The sequence below is a fragment of the Nerophis ophidion genome, linkage group LG18, assembly GCF_033978795.1.
Source record: "Nerophis ophidion isolate RoL-2023_Sa linkage group LG18, RoL_Noph_v1.0, whole genome shotgun sequence".
In the NCBI taxonomy this organism is placed as follows: Eukaryota; Metazoa; Chordata; class Actinopteri; order Syngnathiformes; family Syngnathidae; genus Nerophis; species Nerophis ophidion.
The window spans coordinates 21,120,100-21,144,650 of NC_084628.1; the positions used below are offsets into that span (position 1 = coordinate 21,120,100).

At 39.4% G+C, this 24,551-nt stretch overlaps 2 protein-coding genes across 9 annotated transcripts in view; one reads left to right on the plus strand and one right to left on the minus strand.

The window, feature by feature from the left end:
- Positions 1-6,188, plus strand: ckmb (creatine kinase, muscle b). Its single transcript, XM_061877589.1, is given in 9 exon segments — positions 1-161; positions 943-1,058; positions 3,315-3,411; positions 3,491-3,692; positions 3,694-3,836; positions 3,908-4,079; positions 4,191-4,314; positions 4,402-4,591; positions 5,784-6,188. Coding segments are annotated over 8 exon segments (1,203 nt in total). The 5' UTR covers positions 1-161; positions 943-962; the 3' UTR covers positions 5,963-6,188.
- Positions 5,801-24,551, minus strand: part of mark4b (MAP/microtubule affinity-regulating kinase 4b) — an 81,525-nt gene continuing 62,774 nt past the window's right edge. Inside the window, exons 14-19 of one of the 8 annotated variants that reach the window (XM_061877574.1) lie at positions 24,156-24,259; positions 20,259-20,531; positions 17,400-17,482; positions 14,794-14,838; positions 14,550-14,571; positions 5,801-8,647 (exon numbers count right to left, since the gene is read on the minus strand). In XM_061877574.1, coding sequence (XP_061733558.1) covers positions 8,314-8,647; positions 14,550-14,571; positions 14,794-14,838; positions 17,400-17,482; positions 20,259-20,531; positions 24,156-24,259 — 861 coding nt within the window. In that variant the 3' untranslated portion in view covers positions 5,801-8,313. Of the gene's footprint in view, positions 8,648-14,549; positions 14,572-14,793; positions 14,839-14,942; positions 15,167-17,399; positions 17,483-20,258; positions 20,532-24,155; positions 24,260-24,551 lie in introns of those variants that run through there. The other 7 variants (XM_061877579.1, XM_061877575.1, XM_061877578.1 and 4 more) reach the window with 7 other exon arrangements.

Consider the following 24,551-nt stretch of genomic DNA (forward strand, 5'->3'; position numbering starts at 1 on the left):
CCGCCCGCATCCAATCACATGACGGTCCGCTCATCCAGTCGGGGTGGAGGTCCCGGTATAAAAGTGGGAGTCCAACACCTGGCACATTTGGGCATACCCTACACTTGGTGGACAGGATCTGATCCCGGGATCTGTTACTTCTTTTCTATTCTCCCAAGCAGGTAACAAGGTTTTAGATCTATTTAGTCTTGGGTGGTCATTTTAAGACTAACTGGTTGTTTGAAGGTCATTTTTGGTTCTTGACAAGCTTTTTGCATGCAAGTTTGACTTAAAAACAAGAAGAGAAGGACTGCAGATGCAATTCATTTAGTCATTTTTGCGGGTACAAGCGGCCAAAATGAGTCTTCCCCCTTAGAGATAGGGTGAGAAGCTCTGTCATTCGGGGACTGTTTCCCAGCTGGGCTGAGAATGCCTTGGGATCCCCTGGGAGGAGCTGGACGAAGTGGCTGGGGAGAGGGAGATACGGGATTCTCCTACTTAGGCTGCTGCCCCCCCGACCCAACCTCGGATGGATGATTTGATTGTGTACATGTATTTGTACTATGCTGCCGTTCCACTAAAAAGATGCACTAGTAAGGTTCTTTCGAGTGCAAGAGGCGCTCCAGGGGGTGTTGCAGGCCGTGGGAGGGGGTGTCAGGATATTAATAATCCTGGGAGGGGCGCAGGGGGGCACAGCTGACAGGGACTCTTCTATAGAGGGCAGGAGAGAGAAACCTTTGACCTTCAACACTTGCAGGGTTCTATTTTGGGTGTAAAGTAAGAAGCAACCAATCAGTGGGGGAGATAGTTAGCAGACGCAATGAGAAGATGTCTCCTCCTCGCTCAGAGACTGGTCAACAAGGCACTCGGGCAGACGCCAGACAAGACTCATGGTCCTGATTTCATGACGACGCACCTGAAATGCCTTTGTTTCACTTACGTGTGTGCTGCTGTCGTCCTCAGTCGGAGCAAGAATCGCAGCCATGGCAGCCAAGAACTGTCACAACGACTACAAGATGAAGTTCTCCGTGGACGAGGAGTATCCTGACCTGTCCCTGCACAACAACCACATGGCCAAGGTACACATAAAGCATTCACACATTTACTTATATGACACAATTCAAACAACCTTCCCTAATCATACCAAACACTATAAAAATGGGACCCATTACCTCCCTACCATGAATTAATATATGTGGACCCAGACTTAAACAAGTTGAAATACTTATTCGGGTGTTCCCATTTAGTGGTCAATTGTACGGAATATGTACTGAACTGTGCAATCTACTAATAAAAGTTTCAATCAATCAATCAATGAATGCTTGGTACTCAGCATCAAGGGTTGGAATTGGGGGTTAAATCACAAAAAATGATTACCGGGCGCGGCCCACCGCTGCTGCTCACTGCCCTCCTCACCTCCCAGGGGGGGATCAAGGGTGATGGATCAAATGCAAGGAATAATTTCGGTAGGATTGGTGGTTCTGGAATTAAACGCCTCACCTTTTCTCCTCCAAACATATTGCTGGGTATTGTGGCCAAACAGCTAAAAAAATGTTCATCTGACCACAGAACTTTCTTCCAGAAGGTCATACCTTTGTCCATGTGATGTCAGATGAAACAACAATTGAGCTCTTTGGCCACAATACCCAGCAATATGTTTGGAGGAGAAAAGGTGAGGTGTTTAATTCCAGGAAGACCACCCTACCGTCAAGCATGGTAGTAGTAGTATTATGCTTGAAGCCTATTTTGCTGCCAATATAACTGGTGCTTTAAATGGGACAATGAAAATGAGGATTATCTCCAAATTCTACAGGAAAACCTAAAATCAACAGCCCGGAGGTTGAGTCTTGGGTGCAGTTGGGTGTTCCAACAGGATAATGACCCCAAACACACGTCAAAAGTGGTAAAGGAATGGCTAAATTAGACTAAAATTGAGGTTTTAGAATGGCCTTCCCAAAGTACTGATTTAAACATGTGGACAATGCGGAAGAAACAAGTTTCTGTCAGAAAACCAACACATTTAGCTGAACTGCACCAATTTTGTCAAAAGGAGTGGTCAAAAATTCAACCAGAAACTTGCCAAGGGAAATGTAACCAAATATCAACATTGCTGTATGTATACTTTTGACCCAGCAAATTTGGTCACATTTTCAGTGGACCCATAATAAATTCACAAAAGAACCAAACTTCATGAATGTTCTTTGTGACCAACAAGTATGTGCTCCAATCACTCTATCACAAAAAAATAAGAGTTGTAGAAATTATTGGAAACTCAAGACAGCCATGACATTATGTTCTTTACAAGTGTATGTAAACTTTTGATCGCGACTGTATATATATATAGCCATATATATTTTTTTAGCCCAATGTGGCCCTTCAGCCAAAGTCAAGACTTCTAGCTGCTTGATATTTCTAATTATGAATTATATTTCCATTATATTATTGAAAAGTGTACATATATTTATTTAATGTATAGGCTATATAAAAAAAAAAAATATCTATATATATATAAACCTATATCTACACATACACATATATATAAACATATGGATATATGTTTATATACATATATACACATTCACATATATACATAGACATATATGTATATATATACATACACACATTATATATTATATATATATACATACACACATTGTATATATATATATAAACCTATATCTACACATACACATATATATAAACACATTATATATTATATATATATACATACACACATTGTATATATATATATATATAAACTTATATCTACACATACACATATATATAAACATATGGATATGTTTATATACATATATACACATTCACATATATACATAGACATATATGTATATATATATGTATGTATGTATGTATGTATGTATGTATATATGTATATATATATATATATATATATATATATATATATATATATATATATATATATATATATATATGTCTTGATTGGATTATCCAGAGAATAGTGCTCGATACCGTGGTAGAGCGCAATATGTAGAGATGAAGTAGTCTTGTGATTTTTTCCCACACCTACATATATATATATATATATATATATATATATAGACAAGGTTTCTGTGGTTTATCCGTTATACAGTGCTCAATACCGGGGTAGAGCAGAATATATGTTAGGTCAGGAAAAAACACAGAAGCTATTTCATCCCTAGAAGCCTGTTTCGCAAGTTTCCCAATTTTAAAATCATTACAGTAGTTACTTTCGGCCCCCGGCCAACATTTTTTTAGCCCAATGCGGCCCTCAAAATGTTTGGACAGTCTCCTGCTGTAGCCTGTGTTACACTGTGGCCATAATACACGTTTAGGTGCTGACCAAGGACATCTACAACAAGCTGAGAGGCAAGTCCACTCCCAGCGGCTTCACAGTGGATGACATCATCCAGACCGGTGTGGACAACCCTGGTAAGAACCCAGTCCTCAAACATACGCGAGTTGGGTCTCGTTTCCTGGTGACACAAAGCCCCCCCCCCCCCCCACATAGGCCACCCCTTCATCATGACCGTGGGCTGCGTCGCCGGTGACGAGGAGTCCTACGAGGTCTTCAAGGAGCTGCTGGACCCCATCATCTCCGACCGTCATAGCGGTTACAAGTCTACCGACAAGCACAAGACCGACCTGAACTTTGAGAACCTGAAGGCAAGTTCTTCGCTGTGGCAACACGTTAGCTCAAGAGTGACCTTGCTCTTCCGGGCAGGGAGGAGACGACCTGGATCCCAACTACGTGCTGTCCACCCGTGTGCGTACCGGCCGCAGCCTCAAGGGATTCACCCTGCCCCCGCACTGTAGCCGCGGCGAGCGCAGAGGCATCGAGAAGCTGTCCATTGAGGGTGAGCGTGGCGCAGTTTCTGGTCTAGCAGGTCCTCAGGGAGCTTGGCTAACGTCTTTGTCCGTGCCACAGCCCTGGCCAGTCTGGAGGGTGAGTTCAAGGGCAAGTACTACCCCCTGGACGGCATGACCGACGCCGAGCAGGAGCAGCTGATCAACGATCACTTCCTCTTTGACAAGCCCGTGTCCCCGCTGCTGACCTGTGCGGGTATGGCCCGCGACTGGCCCGACGCCAGGGGCATCTGGTAAGGATCTGACATAGTATACTGTAGTCTAGGACATGGCAAAGAGGACTGCATTTGGTGCCAGATCCTAGAACGTCTCCTTGTTTTTCAATCTGAGCTTTCCTCCCACAGGCACAACGACAACAAAACCTTCCTGGTGTGGGTGAACGAAGAGGATCACCTGCGCGTCATCTCCATGCAAAAGGGAGGAAACATGAAGGAGGTCTTCAGGCGCTTCTGCGTCGGCCTGCAGAAGGTAAACGTAGGAGCACCGCCGACATCTAAGGGCCCGTCGCGTACTTTGAAGATCAAAAGGTGACCGAGTCGCTTCCCTCTTGCTCAGATTGAGGCGATCTTCAAGAAGCACAACCACGGCTTCATGTGGAACGAGCATCTGGGCTACATCCTCACCTGCCCGTCCAACCTGGGCACCGGCCTGCGCGGCGGCGTGCACGTCAAGCTGCCGAAGCTCAGCACGCACGCCAAGTTCGAGGAGATCCTGACCAGACTACGCCTGCAGAAGCGTGGCACAGGTACTTGTCATGTGGGCACCACAGCTCAATAATAGCGATGTGCGGATCGATACTGAAATATCGATACCAGATATTTATGATCAGATATACTCTAATGAAAACATCGATACATTTGATAATTTAGTTCAGGAATGTCCAAGGTTTTCCAACAAGGCCACAAGCTGATAAGTCAAAATAAGCTGGGGTCATTTTAAAACCTTATTCAAAAACATATATAGTGTCAGCTTTGCATTATTGGTGACTAAGTACAATGCATTATTTTGAATTATTAGGACATTTCAGCTTTTCTCATTATATACAGATTGTTTTGCTTTTTTATGACATTTTTACTATTGTTTTTTCCCCATGTAAGAATAGAATAAAAATAGGATTGTTCAACTTAATGTCGTGTTTCAAAAATTCTGCCTGTAGGAAAATGTTAAATTCAATTACACATTTAACAGTGTTTATTATGGTTGCTGTAATTTTTCAAATTAATTTATTAGTTAGTAATATTTGCTCTTTTTATTACCTAACAAAACGTTGTTTATATTTTAAATATACTTTATTTTTAAACTTCTAATATATTAGACCAGGGTTATCTTAGCCACACACTAGAAAGTATGGCAGGGCGATTTTGATATTTTTTTTATTAAAAAAAAAAAGAAGCTCAAAACAGATACTTTATGTATTTAAAACTTTTGTAATAGGTGACTAAGCATATGATTATCAATCATTGATTCAAATATTTCAAATTTTTCTCATTCCAATCCGATATTTTTGTCTTTTTCTTAATTTCACTGTTGTTTTTTTAGATGTTATTTCAAAATAAACAACTTTTATAATTCTAGAAGCCACGCTAGGCATACTTGAACAAATCATCGGTATCGCTGATACCAGCCTGAATTTTATTTGGTATCGGATCATAAAAAAAAAAATCTGTGATATCGCACATCACTAAGAGTCAGAAGACTAAAAACCTAAGACTAAAGTCCCAGTCATGTGCAGTTATTTTTGTAGTGCCACTTTCTCCCTGTCATGCAATGAAAAGAAAGTTTGTGAACGGGATTTGTTCTCGAAACTTGATGTGTCCAAGCTCAAGCAGAACAGTTCATTGTGGTCCACCCTAGAGAAGTCCTTCCTTGCATCCAAACTTCAGACCACCAATAGCCTGGACTGTGAAGTGTTGTTGACTCTTTGTCCTTTCCTCCAGGCGGCGTGGACACGGCCTCCGTGGGTGGCGTGTTCGACATCTCCAACGCCGACCGTCTGGGCTCCTCCGAGGTGGAACAGGTCCAGATGGTGGTGGATGGCGTCAAGCTGATGGTGGAGATGGAGAAAAAGCTGGAGAAGGGAGAGTCCATCGACGGTATGATCCCCGCCCAGAAGTAAAGCGGCAGACGACACTGACTGTTGGGTTTTTTTATATCACAAAAACAAAATGGACGTGTAGCCTTGTTGTTAAATCTTTTGGACGACTTCATGAAACAGATCTTCCTTTTCTCCGACTCATTTGTAACATCCTGGGATCAATCCATCCGTCCGCACTATGACGAATGATTTCTCTGGGTGTAAATTAGAACTGGACAAATAAACAATGCCCCATTCAAAACACAAACGTCTTCCTTTCTTGTCGGGTAATTGAACAAAGCCATAAAAAAGAGGTTGGAATTCTTGTTTTGTTTTTATTTGTGTCACACTTGATGTTCGCCTCAGAGACGTGCAGGACTGCAGGGCGAGCCGTCCGTCCACTAAAAGAAAGCCACCAATTAAAACAGTGACGGCTATTAGCAGACTAGAAAGTGTCGCTAAGACTTCGTCGTCGCGAAAAGTCCAGATTTCAGGTCTTCAGTCACCCGCCGAAGAAGAGCCCAGAGGTCCTCTAATGCATTTTCATTGGTTCACGCTCGCACACCTTTAAATTCTCAATCACTTCAGTAAATCATTACTGATATTGTTTTTACGTAATGCCAATTGAAATGTCAAAAGTACAGTGCTAAAAACTCAAAATGAGAAAACGCCTCGTTAACAGGGGTGTCCAAAATGCAGCCCGGGTGCCATTTGTGACTCGCAACACAATTTAAAGCCAAAATCCTGAAAACCAAAATGTATGACGGCCTGTGTGTTTTAGTGGTTTTTTGATGATTTCCATGCATCCATGGTACAAATTTCTTCCAAAATATGTTACGTTTTCAAGTGGGCTAAAGCCCTAAAAAACGTCTGAGTTAGTGGTATATAATAATAAAATTAGTACAGATTACTAATAAGAAATGTGATGTATAAAAGGGGTTAAATTAAGTAGGGCAAGTTTATTTTAAAAGCACAATTTGTTCGCATTGCAATTTTAAAGTGCTTTAAAGAGGCGTACAATTAAAAGGTGAATAAAATCATGAAAAAACCCAAATCACTTTTAAACCTAAATATGTATACACATACATACATGTATATATACATACATACTTATATATAGACATATGGTATACACATAAAAATATATACATATACGTAAATATATATACACACATATATGTATATATATATATATACATACATGTATTTATATATAGACATATAGCATACACATATATAAATATATAGATATACGTAATTACATACAGTATATATATACACACACATATGTATATACATACATACATATTTATATATACATACAGTATATACACATGTATATATGTGTAAATATATATATACGTATTTCTATACATACAAACGCACAAACATACATACGTATATTTACATACAGCATATACATATGTATATATACACACATACATACAAACGTAAATATATACAGTACACACATATGTATGTATGTATATACATATACACACACATATTCATAAGTGTATATATATGTATATATACACATACTGTACATACGTTCGTCTAATATATATATACATATGTACATTTAAATAGTACATACGTACATATAACTTACATATATATTTACATATTAGAAGTATATATATATATATATATAGACATACATATACACACATACATATATGTATGTACATTATTTATACATACAGGTGTGTATGTATAAATTCCTCTGTATCTTATACAGAGGAATAACAAACTTAACGTGGGCTGAACATTTCCACCCAGGCCAAACTTTGGACATTCATGGAAGAATTTCATTTGTTGGGGACGTGTGCAAGCTGTAACAGGTCTAACCAGCAGGGGGCAGAATGTCTTCTGACACTAAGAATGCGGACTTTGCTCGTCTAAAGGTGTGTGAGCATAAACCAAATGTAATGAGCAAAAACACTTCTAGCAGGAAATCATTTTGATAAAAGCAGTAACATCAAACTGCGCTCATTAATTCTCTGCATACGCTGCAAGTCTCCCTCTAGTGGCCAGAGTGCATCACTACAACATGTGACTTCTGCTACAGAGAACATTGTCTGTCAAAGAGAATCAACTTAATAGAGAAACTTCATGAAAACCTGACTATAAATAGCAGCTCTTTAAAAAGGAATGATGACAAATCTAATAAAAACAAAATTGACTTGATGGGCTCTTTAACGCGGTGTTTGTTTCAGCAGTCAACATGTCACTGCAGCCATGTGATTGGAAACAAGGTCTTTGGCAGAGGCGAGGCGTCGCCAGTCACATCAGAAAAGGCGGAGCTAAAAGGAGGGATGGGCGAGGAGCTTGCACCTTGTTTTTCTTCTTCCTCACCTATCGTCGCCACTCTGCCCCGCCTTCGGTCGCTCTCAGAGCTCCAGCTCCTTCGATACTTTGGTGGCGATGTCTCTGAAAGCTAACGGCGCCCCCCACAGGCGCTTGAACCTGACGCCGCTGCTCTGGCCCAGCCCACCGGGCAGCTGGCACACCTCGGCCTCGAAGGCCACGCGAGTGCCGGCCGCGCCGTGGGTGCACGACAGCAGGAAGGGCCCGGCCAGGTGGACCTGGCAGCCGCAGCCCTGGGCCGCCTCGCGCAGCGCGAGCACCACCTCGGCCGGGTCGCGGGGGCTCCGCACCCTCACATCCCAGCCGCATCGGGGGGTCCGGGGCTCTGCCGCTTTTTGATGCCCAGATAGATGGCGACTGGGTGGTCAGAGATGGAGGAAGTGGGGATGATGGACACGGGAGGGTCAGAGGGTTAATTGGTGGATGACGGGTTGTTAGGAGTGGGACATAAGAGTGAAGGTGACGTGATGGAGAGGAGGAGGGGGAAAAAACATTATCAATGTCAACAAACACAATACATTAGATGTCAGTCTGTTCTATATTGAGTCACAAACTAAAAGCACTGGTTGTCATCGAGTGGCCAAGGAGTCTATTTACTCAACTGGAGAGAGTACCAAACTTCTCTTAGTTCCGGACTATAAGCCGCTACTTTTTTCTATGCTTTGTACTCTGTGGCTTATAAAAATATGTGGCTAATATATGGATTTTTCTTAATGCAAATAGTTAAATAAAAAAAAAACAGAACAAGCAACGACATTGGACAGGTGTGTTATTGCTTGTGCCATCTTTTGGACGAATTTGCTCACTCCATGTGCTCCAGTGCTGCATTGCCACTTTGTTTGGACTGAGCTTTTAACCGGAAGTACAAGTGCCGTTCCATCTACTCGCCCTCTGTCTGGGTATCCCTACATCTGCAGTCCCTTTTAGGGATTCTCGTTGTTCCCTTTGGATTGAGATTTTTCCAGCCCTCGTGGGATCTGAGCCGAGGATGTCATTGAGGCTTGTGCAGCCCTTTGAGACATTTGTGATTAAGGGCTATATAAGTAAACTTTAATTGATTGATTGATAGCGTTTTAACTCGTGTGGATTCTTCATTCATTTTAAAACAATTCTCACTTGCTAAACCATCCCATGTGTTGGTTGTAGGAGTTTTCATGCATATTTGTACTTGCTATCAAGCTAGCGTCGTTAGCATTAGCTAAGATGCTAACACATTTACAAGTGTCTGTGTACTTATAATGGCATTCTTCTTGTAGTGTTTCAGTTTCGTGAATCCAACAAACTTCTGTTTTGTTTGATCAGCCGTTTTGCTGCCTTATTAAAGACACAGTTTGGAAACAATTAAGGTATGTAAATAAACATTTACAAAATCATTCTGTGTAAATAACTCTTTTCGCTACATATATATCTGTGGTTTATAGTCCAGTGCGGCTAATACATGGAAAAAGTACTTAAAATTTAGTGGCTGCGGCTTATAGTTTAGAAAATATGATACTTACTTATTATGTAATGTACTATTACTATAGGGTCAATTGGGTAGATGCCTTTGTTTTAATGCATAATATATGCTGTTAGTACAAAAAGTACAAGGGTATATACTAGGGCTGCGAATTTTTGGGTGTCCCACGATTCGATTAAATATCGATTCTTGGGGTCACGATTCGATTCAAAATCGATTTTTTTTCCAATTCAACACGATTCTCGATTCAAAAACGATTTTTTCCCGATTCAAAAGGATTCTCTATTCATTCAATACATAGGATTTCAGCAGGATCTACCACAGTCTGCTGACATGCAAACAGAGTAGTAGATTTTTGTAAAAAAAGCTTTTATAATTGAAAAGGACAATGTTTTATCAACTGATTGCAATAATGTAAATTTGTTTTAACTATTAAACGAACCAAAAATATGACTTATTTTATCTTTGTGAAAATATTGGACACAGTGTGTTGTCAAGCTTATGAGATGCGATGCAAGTGTAAGCCACTGTGACACTATTGTTCTTTTTTTCTATTTTTATAAATGTCTAATGATAATGTCAATGAGGGATTTTGAATCACTGCTATGCTGAAATTATAACTAATATTGATACTGTTGTTGATAATATTCATTTTTGTTTCGCTACTTTCGGTTTGTTCTGTGTCGTGGTTGTGTCTTCTCGCAATTGCTCTGTTTATTGCAGTTCTGAGTGCTGCTGGATCAGGTTTGGTTTTGGAATTGGATTGCATTGTTATGGTAATGCTGTGTATTGTTTTGTTGGATTGATTAAATTTTTTTTTAAAAAAATCGATTAAAAAAATAAAGAAAATCGATTCTGAATCGCACGACATGAGAATCGCGATTCAAATTCGAATCGATTTTTTCCCCATACCCCTAGTATATACTGTATATGTGTAACTAATATTTAGGGTACACGGTTGAAATTTTCAGCAGGTTTTGTCAAGACCTCCACTTTAAACTGCATTGTTAAATTCCGCTTCACAGATGCCATGTCTGCTAAGCAAGGCAGTGTGTGTCTAATGGTTGTGTCAGTCATTGAAATGGCAACTGAAGGCACCAAATGAGTGTTTGTTCAAGTGGACGGGACAACGGTCAATTAATTGAACCATGGCGTGTAGGGGTATCCTGATATCAGCAGAAAAAAACAACTCTTGTCTACAGTATAATCTTCGATGCAAGCAGTCCTGCAGTGCGTTTACTTGTGCAAAGCTAGCAAAGCTTTCAATTTGTATTTATTTAAAACATTTTGCTCTCTTTGTTTACAAAAAGGTAAACATGATTTGCTATAGGCTACTAGAAGCTAGTAGATACAAAACAGCGAATGACCTAGACAACTGTCCTTCAATTAACACTATTGAACATTTCTCAATATAAACAAGTATCAAATAATTATAATTGCATATTAATTACTCATATAAAAAGTCTCCAAGGCAGAAGCGTATTAGAAAGTATCCAGTAACAAACGTGTCTGCATCATTCAAGTTATTGCATCATAAGCTAAACATAATTGTTGTGGCAAAAATATGTCGCTCAAACTTTTTTACCACACCACTTCAACTTAAAGATAGCTTATGTTCATTCCAAACAGTTGATAAGAAATAGTAGGGACGTGGGAAAAAAATTGATTCGAATTTGAATCGCTATTCTCATGTTGTGCGATTCAGAATCGATTCTCATTTAAAAAAAAATCTAATTTATTTATTTATTTTTTTAATCAATCCAACAAAACAATACACAGCAATACCAAAACAATGCAATCCAATTCCAAAACCAAACCTGACCCAGCAACACTCAGAACTGCAATAAACAGAGCAATTGAGGAGACACAAACACGACACAGAACAAACCAAAAGTAGTGAAATAAAAATGAATATTATCAACAACAGTATCAATATTAGTTATAATTTCAGCATAGCAGTGATTAAAAATCCCTCACTGACATCATCATTAGACATTTATAAAAAATTAAAAAAAAAGAACAATAGTGTCACAGTGGCTTACACTTGCATCACATTTCATAAGCTTGACAACATACTGTGTCCAATGTTTTCACAAAGATAAAATAAATCATATTTTTGGTTCGTTTAATAGTTAAAACACATTTACATTATTGCAATCAGTTGATAAAACATTGTCCTTTACAATTATAAAAGCTTTTAAAAAAAAAAATACTACTCTGCTCCCATGTCAGCAGACTGGGGTAGATTATGCTGAAATCCTATGTATTGAATGAATAGGGAATCCTTTTAAATCGGGGGAAAAAATCGTTTTTGAATCGAGAATCGCGTTGAATCGAAAAAATCGATTTATAATCGAATTGCGACCCCAAGAATCGATATTGAATCGAATCGTGGGGACACCCAAAGATTTGCAGCCCTAATAAATAGGTTAGTGTTTTTCTATAACTACCATTGTTCTCTAATTGACTCATTTCTTTTGGTCAAACCTTTTCCAACATTCCAAACGACAAAGTATAAAAGTACTGTACGTTTGATTTATGCTGACAGTGTATCTGATCAATACTGTATCGGCCAACACCCCAGGCTCCAATATGGCTATCGTGTTGGAGGTGAAAAATGTGTATTAGGACACAACTAATGGCATTTATCAGAGTGAAAATGCTGTCATTTGTCTATTAATAACATCCACTTCCTCCTGATGGACAAATCTAATCCACCACAGGAGTCTTTTTACACACATGTTGAAAAAAACGTTTTTTCTAGAGAATGATCCATTATCCATGCTGATTTGTGTCATTTTGATTTATATCCGTCTTTTCTTCTTTTTTTTTTTTTAACAACTACAACTGAAGTACATCAGTAGGTACAATACATACACATATGATACCAGTATTTAGTATTACACAAGTAATTAGTGAAGTAGATAGTTATAACCCAGTGCTTAACAAGCAGCCTTTTGCCCTGCATTTTTTAATTCATTTAAGAATAAAAACTACTCATCGTCAATCATTTTTTCCAAATATGTATCTGACAGGGCATGTATTTGATTTCTTTCTGCTTTAACCGCAGCACTCGCGCATTATCGTGGAAAAATCTTAATATTCTACCAATTTTACCAGGAGATTTTCCATAAATTGAGATACAAATGTTGATGCTCTCTAACTCTCAGCAATACACACACGTAAAAAAGTATTTGTGAAATTCCCTGATGTTTTTTGGTGCAGAATTAACCACAACATTAGCACTGCCTAAAACGTTATGTTGTTACTGGTTTGACATTTCTTAAAAAAAAATAATGTGAAAAACCCCCAACTTAAAACCTGGTCAAATAGTACACTATTCATGTTAGCAAATTTTTACTGCATAAAAATACTTCAATACTTTCATACTCCAACCATCTGTTTCAATACATGCGTAATCTGTTGAATCGCTTAAGCCGCTGAAATCCGAGTCTGAATCCGAACTAATGTCGCTATATCTTGCTGTGGTATTCCAATTGTTTGTTTACATTGGCAGCACTGTATGACGTCACAGGAAAATGGATAGTGATTTCGAAGATAGCGAAAATAAGGCATTTTAAAGCTTTATTTAGGGATATTCCGAGACCGGTAAAATTTTGAAAAAAACTTCAAAAAATACAACAAGCCACTGGGAACTGATTTTTATTGTTTTTAACCCTTTTGAAATTGTGATAATGTTCCCCTTTGAAATCCTTTCCATTTCTTATAACATTTTTACTTTACAACCCTATGCGCCTAAAGTACTTATGAATTCTAGTTGTGCTTAATGACCTCGAAGCCATTTTATTTTGGACATGGTTTACGGATAAGTGTGGCCAGTAGATGGCAGTCACACACAAGACATACATTTACACTGCAGGTTGAAAACTGTTAAATAAATCAAGCTAGCAAAGACCCGTAAGCAAGCAACACTAAAACCTTTTTGTTTGAATGAGAATATAAAAATCACACACGCCGCCTAAAGATCTGTCAACATGTTTTAGTATGACTTTGGTGAGATAGAAAGCCACACTGTTTGATGGCACCTAACAGGAGACATTATTGGGCGTTTTCTTTCGACCTATTATTCAAAACCAACTTTTCTTACCTATTTGTACCTGCCCATGTGTATTTGGGATCTGCATAACTCTCAAAAATTTAAGAGTGCCCGTAGTCAATAAGCTCCTCCCTTTTCGCTATCCTTTTGTTGTGGGACCTTTCATCCTCCGCTGTTGCCATTTCTAATACAAAGTAGTGTGAGGTTCTAACTTATACCTGTCAATAGACTCGCTATGAAAGCGCTAAAAACTACCAGTAAATGGATGACGGGAGAAGAGGCTGTCAAAGTGGAGGCACATAAATAAGACCGCCCACAGTACAATACATCCTGAGGAGACGGTCAGAAAGCAGCTTTAAAATGGTCATAAACATAATCCATGCAACATTTTGAGCAAATAACCACCATTACATGTTATGTAGACCACGACCAAGTGTTTTCAATTTAGAAAAAAAAATCCTAATAATATGACAATCCGAAGTTTTTTGTATGAAAATAAACCTGAACAGTAGTTCAGGTTTAGTAGCTCATCAGTAGTGCGCCTTTTAATGCGGTGCGCCTTATAGTCCAAAATATACTGTATTATTAACTGGTATTGACAAAAACAATATCGGTCGATCTCTAATTTTTTCTATGACACGTGTCGGATGATTGAGGAAGTGAATTACATGGCAGGATATAAATAATTACAATTTAAGGGGTCATCTAGCACCAGCAGCCACAACACACTTAGTTAACATTACCTGCTGCTGTTACCCTGAGACTCTGAGAGGAAACACACACACAAAAAACATAAACATCCTGCTTCATGTCACACCTCTCTTAGACACTTTACATTTGAATTTGCCTGCTATTAGACAGTAGAGCCATGCGATTAGGTTAAAGTGCGACTTAAACATAAAAAAACCTCATTTCTAGCCACCTTTGGACCATTTGTCGTCTTATTGCGTGCTGGCTCATGTAGGGGAAAACAACATGTGCACTCACCTTGTGACCGGAGATCTGCTGATTCTCTCAGGTTCGTCTGTGACCCTCAAGAAGAAGACAAAAAGTGTCTGTTAGAAAACAACTAGCATCCACACTTTGCACACATTTTACTCCAGTCACAACACAGAACACGACGGCTCATCGCTCACAGGCGATCGACGTAAACACCACAAGGAAATGAAGACGAGCCCACAGATGCAACAATGAGGACGTTTAGGTGCACTTCCCTTTCATTGCTTTTAGGAGAAACTGTTGCATTTTCATCCCACACACACACAACCTGGCAACTTCATGTCCATTCCAGGAGCGACTGAACAGCCCATCTTAATTAACCCTCTGACGTGTTTTGTTCGGCAACAACAGCAAAACAAGGCTGAGAGCAGGGAGGTAGAAGAGAAGCGCATGATGGGAGTACGGCAAAGAAGACACACAAGCAGCAGCTTAAAGCAACAAAAGCGGGGTAAGATCCTCGTTCAATAGCAGGATAAAGCCAGCTTAAGGTCCTCTAATCTTGGTGGAAAAACAGCGGCCATGCTTGGCCCAGTTGGTCAGTATGTAGGCACTTTAAAGCTGCCACACCTTTTTATCTTTTAAATGTGTCAATATGGTATATTGTAGGGCTGGGCGATATGGCTAAAAATTGGAACACAAAAAAGTGTTTTGTATCGGTCTTTATCGATAATTATCGATATTTCCTGTGACCTATCGAATTTAAGGACCAGGAGAAAAATATTTAAAGGTAAACATATTTATTTCAAATGTAACTTTCCTCTGATTAAAAACCCCTCAGCTATCAAGGCAGAAAAGAAAGGAAATGTCAACACAAGCAGGGTAATCAAATCAAAGTAAAAACAATTCTAAAATCACACTGAACACTTAATAACCTCTTAAAATTAAAGTGCAAAAATAAAGAATGTGTAGAAAATGCTTAATAAGGTGTGACAAAATAGTGCAAAGTGTGAAGATTTAAAATTAAAGAAACTTGTGATTGCATATTTTCTTTGCCAGGAAGTTATGGCTGTGCTTTTAAGGGTGAGCGTGGCTAAGGTCGTGTAGTACAACCAGTCTTGTTGGGGGACCAGCGCCTTACAGACCACATTGGTCTAACTACGGTCTGTTTTAAAAAAAATCACCAAAAACTGCCAAACTGTTCAATTGACTTTTCCCAACGTGTCCACAATGTCTTCACTATTTGCAGCACACATTTTTATTTTCTCTTCTCACCCCATGCAAAGTATCATTAAGGTGAGGTAACCAAACTTGATAGTTGATACTCTTACCTGAGTAGCTGTTAGCGTGTCACACGGTTTAGAGTGAGTCCCGTTGTTCATGAAACCAGCCTTGCTTCGCAACTTCCACTTTCTTTTGACAAAGAGCAATTATCGACGTTTTATAAAATGCATTTTTTATAGATATCGATTACGTGTCTATTGCGTTATACACTGATATAGTTTTATCGCCAAGCCCTACATTGAAAAATACATGTAGGATTAGGTAAAGTTATACCAGCATGTAAAAATGCCTCCCCTTTAATAAATCTCCGAGCCACACAAATCCAATCAATCAGTCCATTACTCCATCATGTGTGAGACACTAATAAAGCTTTGCTCCTTGCCCGCCCATCACAGATCACACTGACCTGCTGACAGCAGGGTCAAAGACAAGGCCCTAATAAACCCTTTTAACCTTAGGCTGCACACGCACAAAAGTACAATTAACACCTACCTTAGTAATAAGAGAAGAAGCGTCTTAATTGTTCCTATTTACGCAATAATAAACACAAAATCAAGCCAAACTTAGGAGTTCACATGAATCCAGTGTTGCTGCGGTGCCTCATTCAGCCTACAGGGGGTGCTAGAGTTCACAAGCCAAGGCGACAGATACACAAACAGTGGAGACACAGCTGATCAGAGTTGTAGTCACACAAACTTGCTGTTTTTTGTTTTGTTTACTTTAGGGCTGTCAGAATGAACGAGTTACCTCATGTACTTAATCACAAAAAGTTATTGCATTAATCATGTACACACTTGGATTAATCATGCAATTTATTTTGACCGTAAAACCTCTTTCTCACCTTAACTGCTATAGTGTCAGTGATAAGATCAATGCATATGTCAGTGCGAAAATGAGTGAGGACAGGACACTCCGACTGGTGTGCTTGCTAGCAAGTTTCCCTCCAATAGCCTGAAATAACTTTAGATCAAACTATTAACAAGTTGTGTGCAAATGTATGACATGCATTCAAGTGAAATGTTGAAAAATGTTCCCGGATGACATCCTGACAAATAATTGCATTTGTGTACAAATATTGGGGTATTTTTATAAGCAAATTACAATTATGCAAGAGAGTAATCACCTGTGATTATTCATGATTAATCAAAATTCCAATATGTGAATAATCTGATACAAAAATTTAATCATTTGACAGCTATAGTTTTTGTTTTGTTTTAAATATGACAACGCGTGACCAGCCTGCTGCTGTGCTTCACAGGCAAAGAATGTTTGCATTGCTAAACTCCAACCAACGACAGCAAAGGAGGACATGGATTGACGGACAAATAAGACGGCACAGAAGCAGCCAGAAAACATGGGAAAGGAAGACTTACTAACTGTTTTTGTCCCCTGTGGGAGGGTGCAGCCCGACATGGATTTGTTTGAGCTCTGACGTTTAGAAGGGTCAAGAGTGACCCTGGGAGGAGACAAGAAGAAGAAGGGACGTGGAATGGCAGGAGGAAAAAACAAGAGCAGAGATTTAGAGCGACATCGAAGGAAGAAAGAAACAGCAGTCGATGGGGAAAAAACAACATGGAGATGACAGGAAATAAAGCAGAGGCAGAAGACTAAACTGCTTTGTCGACAGAACTCGGGATGGCAGATTGGCAGGTGACTGGTGAGGGGAAGCAAACCTTGTTAAAAAAACAAACAAACATTTAAAGCAACAACAGGCAGAAGAAGTGCCACACTATTGTCCACCTCGGACGCAAAAACAATGGCGTCACATTCTAATGGAATTAAAAGAGAAGGTGTCTTCAAACTATTGACTGCTACTGTACCAGTCACTAGTACGGGAGGACATGTGGTATCACACATGGTAAAACGTGTTCCCATAGCGTCTTCATAATACATTATGATATTTAGGTGAACTGGACTGTATCGGTGGAAACTAGGGTGGTAACGATTGGAATTGGGGGTTAAATCACCAATAAGGATTCCCGGGCGCGGCCACTGCTGCTGCTTACTGCTGTTCACAGCTCCCCTCACCTCCCAGAAGGTGATCAAGGGTGATGGGTCAAATGCAGAGAATAATTTTGCCACACCAAGTGTTTGTGTGACAATCATTGGTACTGTAACTTTAACGATAAACGGTATAATGATAAATAGCGGTTATACTTCCCACGGTTAATATTACAGTTTTAAATTAAAATTGATTGTTAACACCTTGATAAACTCCTGGACTGGAGAAGCAAGGTAGCGCTACAAAAACCATGATTGATTTAGCCGCACTTTGATGAATTCACAGACTGACTGGCGCCTACTCACTTCAACGCTAACACGAATACAAGAGATATTAAGGTCTTTCCTCATTAAAACAACATTCCCCAATCTAAATGTATACAAACACATTACTGTCTGAGTAACTAATACATTCAATTGTGCACATTTAACCTACAGGTGATCGATACTCAAAGCAATAAGACAACAGGAAGTGAATTTGTGTGACATCACATAAACCTGACGTGTTGCACCCAACACACGTTTTTTTTCTTTACCATTAAAAAAACACAAAAACTTTTACAAACTAAATTGGAAGAAAAAAAACATATTTAAACATGCTGAATAAAAAATTATGGTTCTTAAAGCAACATTTACACAGATGTCTAAAGGGCACTAACTTTCCAATGTATTTTACACATTCTATACCGCCCGCTCACGGCTTCTTGTACGTAATGACGCAATTACCTGCATACGAAACACATGCACGCGCATTAGCATTAGGTGTTGTTAACTAGTAATAGCAATTTCATAGCTAGCGTTAGCTGTCATTGAATGTATATTCTATCATAACACCACCTGGACAGCAAATTGTTTGTTGCTTCTTTTGGACTACTTTTGTATGTGTTCACGCGCTTCCTGCGCGTACGTGTTGACAAGACCGTGTGAGTGACCGCCGTCAACACCAATCGTTTCAGTCTGGCCAGTAAAAAGTGTTATAACATAGACTACAAAATTTTGAAAAATATAGGAAATTGTCAAACTACCGGTAATGTGTTTTGCTAAACCACCAATGGTTTGGTAAATGTAACCGTAAGGAAGTTGCAAACAGCACCTTTAAAAAGCCAAAACAGTATAATTAAAGTGCATATATTTCTGCCAAGAAAGAAAATTGTGTCGCTTATTTATTTTATTTTAATTATACTTGGTAATTAGTATTTGAGCGCATTTAACAATACCGTGATGATAATGACAACCGTGATAATTTTGTTGACCAAAACCCGTGAGAAGGAATGGTAATATCGTTACATCTCTAGTGCAGTGGTTCTCAACCTTTTTTCAGTGATGTACCCCCTGGGAACATTTTTTTAATTCAAGTACCCCCTAATCAGAGCAAAGTATTTTTGGTTGAAAAAAAGAGATAAAGAACTAAAATACAGCACTAAGTCATCAGTTTCTGATTTATTAAGTTGTATAACAGTGCAAAATATTGCTCATTTGTAATAGTCTTTCTTGATCTATTCGGAAAAAAAGATATAAAAATAACTAAAAACTTGTTGAAAAATAAACAAGTGATTCAATTATAAACAAAGATTTCTACACATAGAAGTAATCATCAACTTAAAGTGCCCTCTTTGGGGATTGTAATAGACATCCATCTGGATTCATGAACTTAATTCTAAACATTTCTTCACAAAAAAAGAAATCTTTAACATCAATATTTATAGAACATGTCCACCAAAAATCTAGCTGACAACACTAAATATAGAATTGTTGCATTTCTTTTCACAGTTTATGAACTTACATTCATATTTTGTTGAAGTGTTATTCAATTAATATATTTATAAAGGATTTTTGAATTGTTGCTATTATTGGAATATTTAAAAAAAAAACTCCCGTACCCCTTGGCATACCTTCAAGTACCCCCAGGGGTACGCCTACCCCCATTTGAGAACCACTGCTCTAGTGGACACACAATTCAACATATTGCTGATAAGACCTGACACAGAGGTGGACAACTTCTAAAGCTTCTTTGTAAAAGAACAAAGGCTCGCATGTTAGTACATGAGCAAAATGATCTTTGGAAGAAAGGGCTTTAGTGTCTGCTTGTGCCACATTTTACCATCAAATATGAAATAAAAATCATTGGAATAATCACTCAAATCACACGACAGATGTATAAAACGAATGCATTAGTCCATATCGCTCGTGCACACTGTCTTTTTTCCTCCTGTCGCGGCTTCTCCGCTTACCTGCGTGTCAGCTTGGAGGTTATCTTGCTCAGCAGGTTGCTTGTGGCGCGGGGTGTCCTGGCGTGGGGCAAGGGGCTGGCGTCATGAGACGGCGTGGGGGACGCCGGTGCGGCGTGCGAGGTCGGCCGGCGGTCCCTGATCTGCCCGCCGTGGAAAGTGCTCCTCGCCGTTGAGCCCCTGGAGAGACGCGAGGAGGGCGTAGAGGATACGCCCGACGCGCCGGCGATGCTGTGGGTGGAGGGGGAGGCCGGGGGCAGGCGGTGGGATAGGGCACTAGAGGAGAAACAGAGGAAGTCACAATTCATCAGTGAAAAACTGAATAAACGATTTCCTCACCGGGCACACACACCTAAACCCTACCCCCATGCTGGCCTGCGGCTGCTTTTCATTACGCTCTAGATAACACGTGCACACAAACACACACACTTGACGTTCACACAGAGGTGCTAAAATAGTGTGAAGTACCTGCAGCTCGCAGGAGAGCGCACCATTACGATGATGAGAGGGGAAGGAACATGAAGAGCTAAGGTGCAGACAGCAATAGACTGCTACTTGACTCGGACTCCATTCTATGTTGCAAACATTCCCCACACTTTCAACTCAGACCAAACACATAGCAGCTCAAAAAACAACTATTAAACTGTGCGTGTTCCCCTGCACGTGTTTGCCCCATCAAGCATCACTCGGGCATGGCATCACATTGACAAAGCTTCCTAGGCAAGCGGAGGTTTGATGCGGGCATCGTGCCAGTCGCTAGTTCATCACGTTTCCTCACACCTTTTTTGTAATGTTCCTCACTTCCTACCTCCACCTAGGTTTTCATACACACCTCTAAAAAAGTTCTTTCTGAAGTTGTGTCTGAATGGAAAAGGTGTGTAAAACATCAATACTGAATGAAAAGCAGCATCAAAAAAACATATTTTCACTTTCATGTCCTCAGATTGTATAATGGATGTGTGTTATTTTTAAGGGCTGTCAGTTAAATCTTTGGTTTAATGCGATTAATCACAGAAAATTATAAAATGTATTATGTATAAAGGCAGATTAAACGCACAATTTATTTTTAATAAATGCTCCATTTTGCAAAACCGACCTTTCTTACCTATCGGTACCTGCTGTTGTTTATTTGGGATCTGCTTAGGTCTCAAAAATGTTAAATCGATTGCGGAGATATCTAAAATAATCCTGCCTTCCTTCATACTTCCACCAAACAAGCTGTTCGGAATATGCACAATTGGTGACGTCACAATTGGGAAAATCGTCAACCGATTCTCCACAAATGCTATAAATATACCTAGAGTGTTTTGCGCACTTCCGCCATTGTAGTCCGTACTGCAGTCAATAAGCTCCTTCCCTCTGTCTAGCCTCATGTTGTGGGGCAGACTGTCTCGTACATGTACATGCATCCTCCGCTGTTGCCAATTCTAACACAAAGTAGCGTATTATTCGAACTTGTATTTGTCAATAGACTCTATGTGGAAGCGCAAAAAACTACGACAAAGTGGGCGGGAAGAAGACGTAGTCGAAGTGGAAGCAGTATTTTAGACCTCCCACAAAGTGGAGCATTCCGAGGTTGTGGTCAGAAAACGCCTACAAAACAGTCTGTACACCAATCTTTTCAAAATGCAAATGCAAAAGAGAAAAAGAGAGAGAGAGAGAGAGAGAGAGAGAGAGAGAGACAGAGATGCTGTGTTTGCACTGACAGACCAAAAAAGATAGACTTAGACTTCCTTTTTATTGTCATTCAAATTTGAACTTTACCGTACAGACAATAACGAAATTTTGTTGCATTAGCTCATGGTAGTGCAGGATAGAAGAGCAATAAGGTGCAGATATAAATAAATAGATTACTGTACAGATAAATATAAAGGATGGTGCTTGCAGAAACTGTGAGGAAAATCTAATAATTTGCTGGACATACAGACAAGAAACTGCAACAACATGCCAGTATCGATCCGATACCAATATCCACTTTTGTACAATGTTTATCGATATTTAGATTGATACGCCCACACCTAAGCTCAACGTATGCGTCAGTGCAAAGATGAGTGAAGAGACTCTGACTTGGGTGCTAGCTGGCAAATTTCACTTCAAAATAAACCCTGAAAGTACATTAGATAAAACGGTTTATAAAGTTTTGCACAAATGAGTTCATTCAAGTAAAACTGTGACATTACGTGAAAAAAAAAATTGTGTCAAACTATTGAGGTCTTTTTAAAAATGTATTTAAATCATGCACGCGAGTAATTAACTGTGATAAATCAAAATAAAACCGTGTAATTAATGTGATTTAAATAATATAATTGTTTAACAGCAACCCCCGAACTGAACATACAGTATGTGTTTTGAATAATAAAAAAAACAAACATGAACTTGCATCAATGCAGCTCCTTCATACAGGTATAAAAATTACAATTTAGGCCGAGGCTCGAATCTACGGGAAGGAGACATGCTAGCAAGCGTATGACAAAATGGAGAAGACTGAGGGCAGTGAGAAAGCAGAGCGCTGCAGAAATGTGCAGACTACAGAAAAAAATACTGCAGAGTCCAGACCAATGGCACAGCAACAGACTAATCTAACTTTGATGTTAGATTACACCATAGGCGCAGCAACAAGCTAATCTAACATTAGCGTGTTTATTGTCATCAAATGTTTCAGCTATGGTGATGACAAATCAAGCATCAAAACCCCCCCCAAAAAAGGCAACGGAACATGGAAAGCCAAATAAAAGGTAACTTATTGGTCTTTGGTTTTAAAAGAGTTATGATATATTTTTTTATATATTTAAAATACTTCTTTGTGGTCTACATAACATGTAACGGTAGTTTTTTGGTCAACATTTTTCATAGATTATGTTTTCCAGACAGATCTTATATTGGTTTCTGACCGTCTCTTTAGACTGATTTCAGACGGATTTTGTGGGCGGTTTTATTTCCATGCCTCCACTTCAATTGTGTCTCCTCCCCGTCATCCATGTTGTAGCTATTAGTGCTTCCATAGCGAGCCCACAGACAGTTATAATTTAGCACTATTTGCTAATTTGTATTAAAAATGGCAACAGCAGTGGATGCGTGTGCATGTAGGAGCCAGTCTTCACCCAAAACAAGAGGACAGGAAAAGAGAAGGAGCTTATCGATATCAGCGCAGACTACAGTGGCAGACTTGCGCAAAGCTCTTTAGCTATATTTCTACCATATATGGAGATATCTGCTGACGTCACACATGGGAAAAAATGTCACAAACTCGTCAAATTCCAAACCGGTAGTTTGGAAGAAGTATGAAGAAATGCAACATTGTTTTATAAATAGAAATATCTCCGCCTTGATTTCAAATTTTCGGGAGTTATACAGATCCCAAATACAAAAAAACAGGCATCAATAGGTAAGAAAATAATATTTCTCCTATAAGTCTCAATGATATTGTAATAAGGACTGAAAGTGGAAGACATGGATGTATTGCAACGAGGTGATGAGTCTGACACACAGAGACGGAGAAACAGACCATCTGTCAAAACAACAACTTAGCACATATTGGCTGTCCAAACACGCATAAACACGTTCATGCACACAGCTTGAACTCCACTAGTGAGCACGAGGATCCACACCAGATGTAGTGAAAATATGGTGACTCCCACAGTTGGTTTAAATGTGGCTTAAATGTAACTGATCCAATCTTCCTGGTAGTTTGGACATTATATTCAAAGCAACAACTACTTGCTTGCAATGAGATTACTCCAAAAATGAAAGGGGTTTAAAAAACAATATGAGCTGGCACATATCCAGAGATGCAACCCAACTATGATGGGAACTGCAGTGAATTAGTGTTTGAACAAGTTAACAATGTTTTTACTTCAATTTCTCATCCTGAACTTAAATCCCATGACTTAAGACACCAACCTGTTTTCTTTGCCATTTTGCAGCAGCGAGTGCCTGTCAGTGCCGGAGCGGTCCGTGCACACATATGTATTCCTTCGAGTCATGGCACTAGCAGAGACGTTATTCTGTGGGGACAAAAGAAATCATTGAAGGTTTCACATCAAGCAGTTGGAGACAGCATCGCTCTCCTTCGATGACGTAAATGGAATGTAAGGACTCATGATCGTTTAAATACATTAAAGAGCTGATCTCAGGTCAAGCTCGCTCTGTCACATGCTAATCGCAACATATGGCTAAATCAAAGTGGAGCACGGAGCCCATTTGTGGCCTGCAGCTAATTTTATTAATGCCCAACGACATATTTTCAAAATAATCTTTATTGTCACTAATAACACAAAGCTGCCACGGAGCCACTTT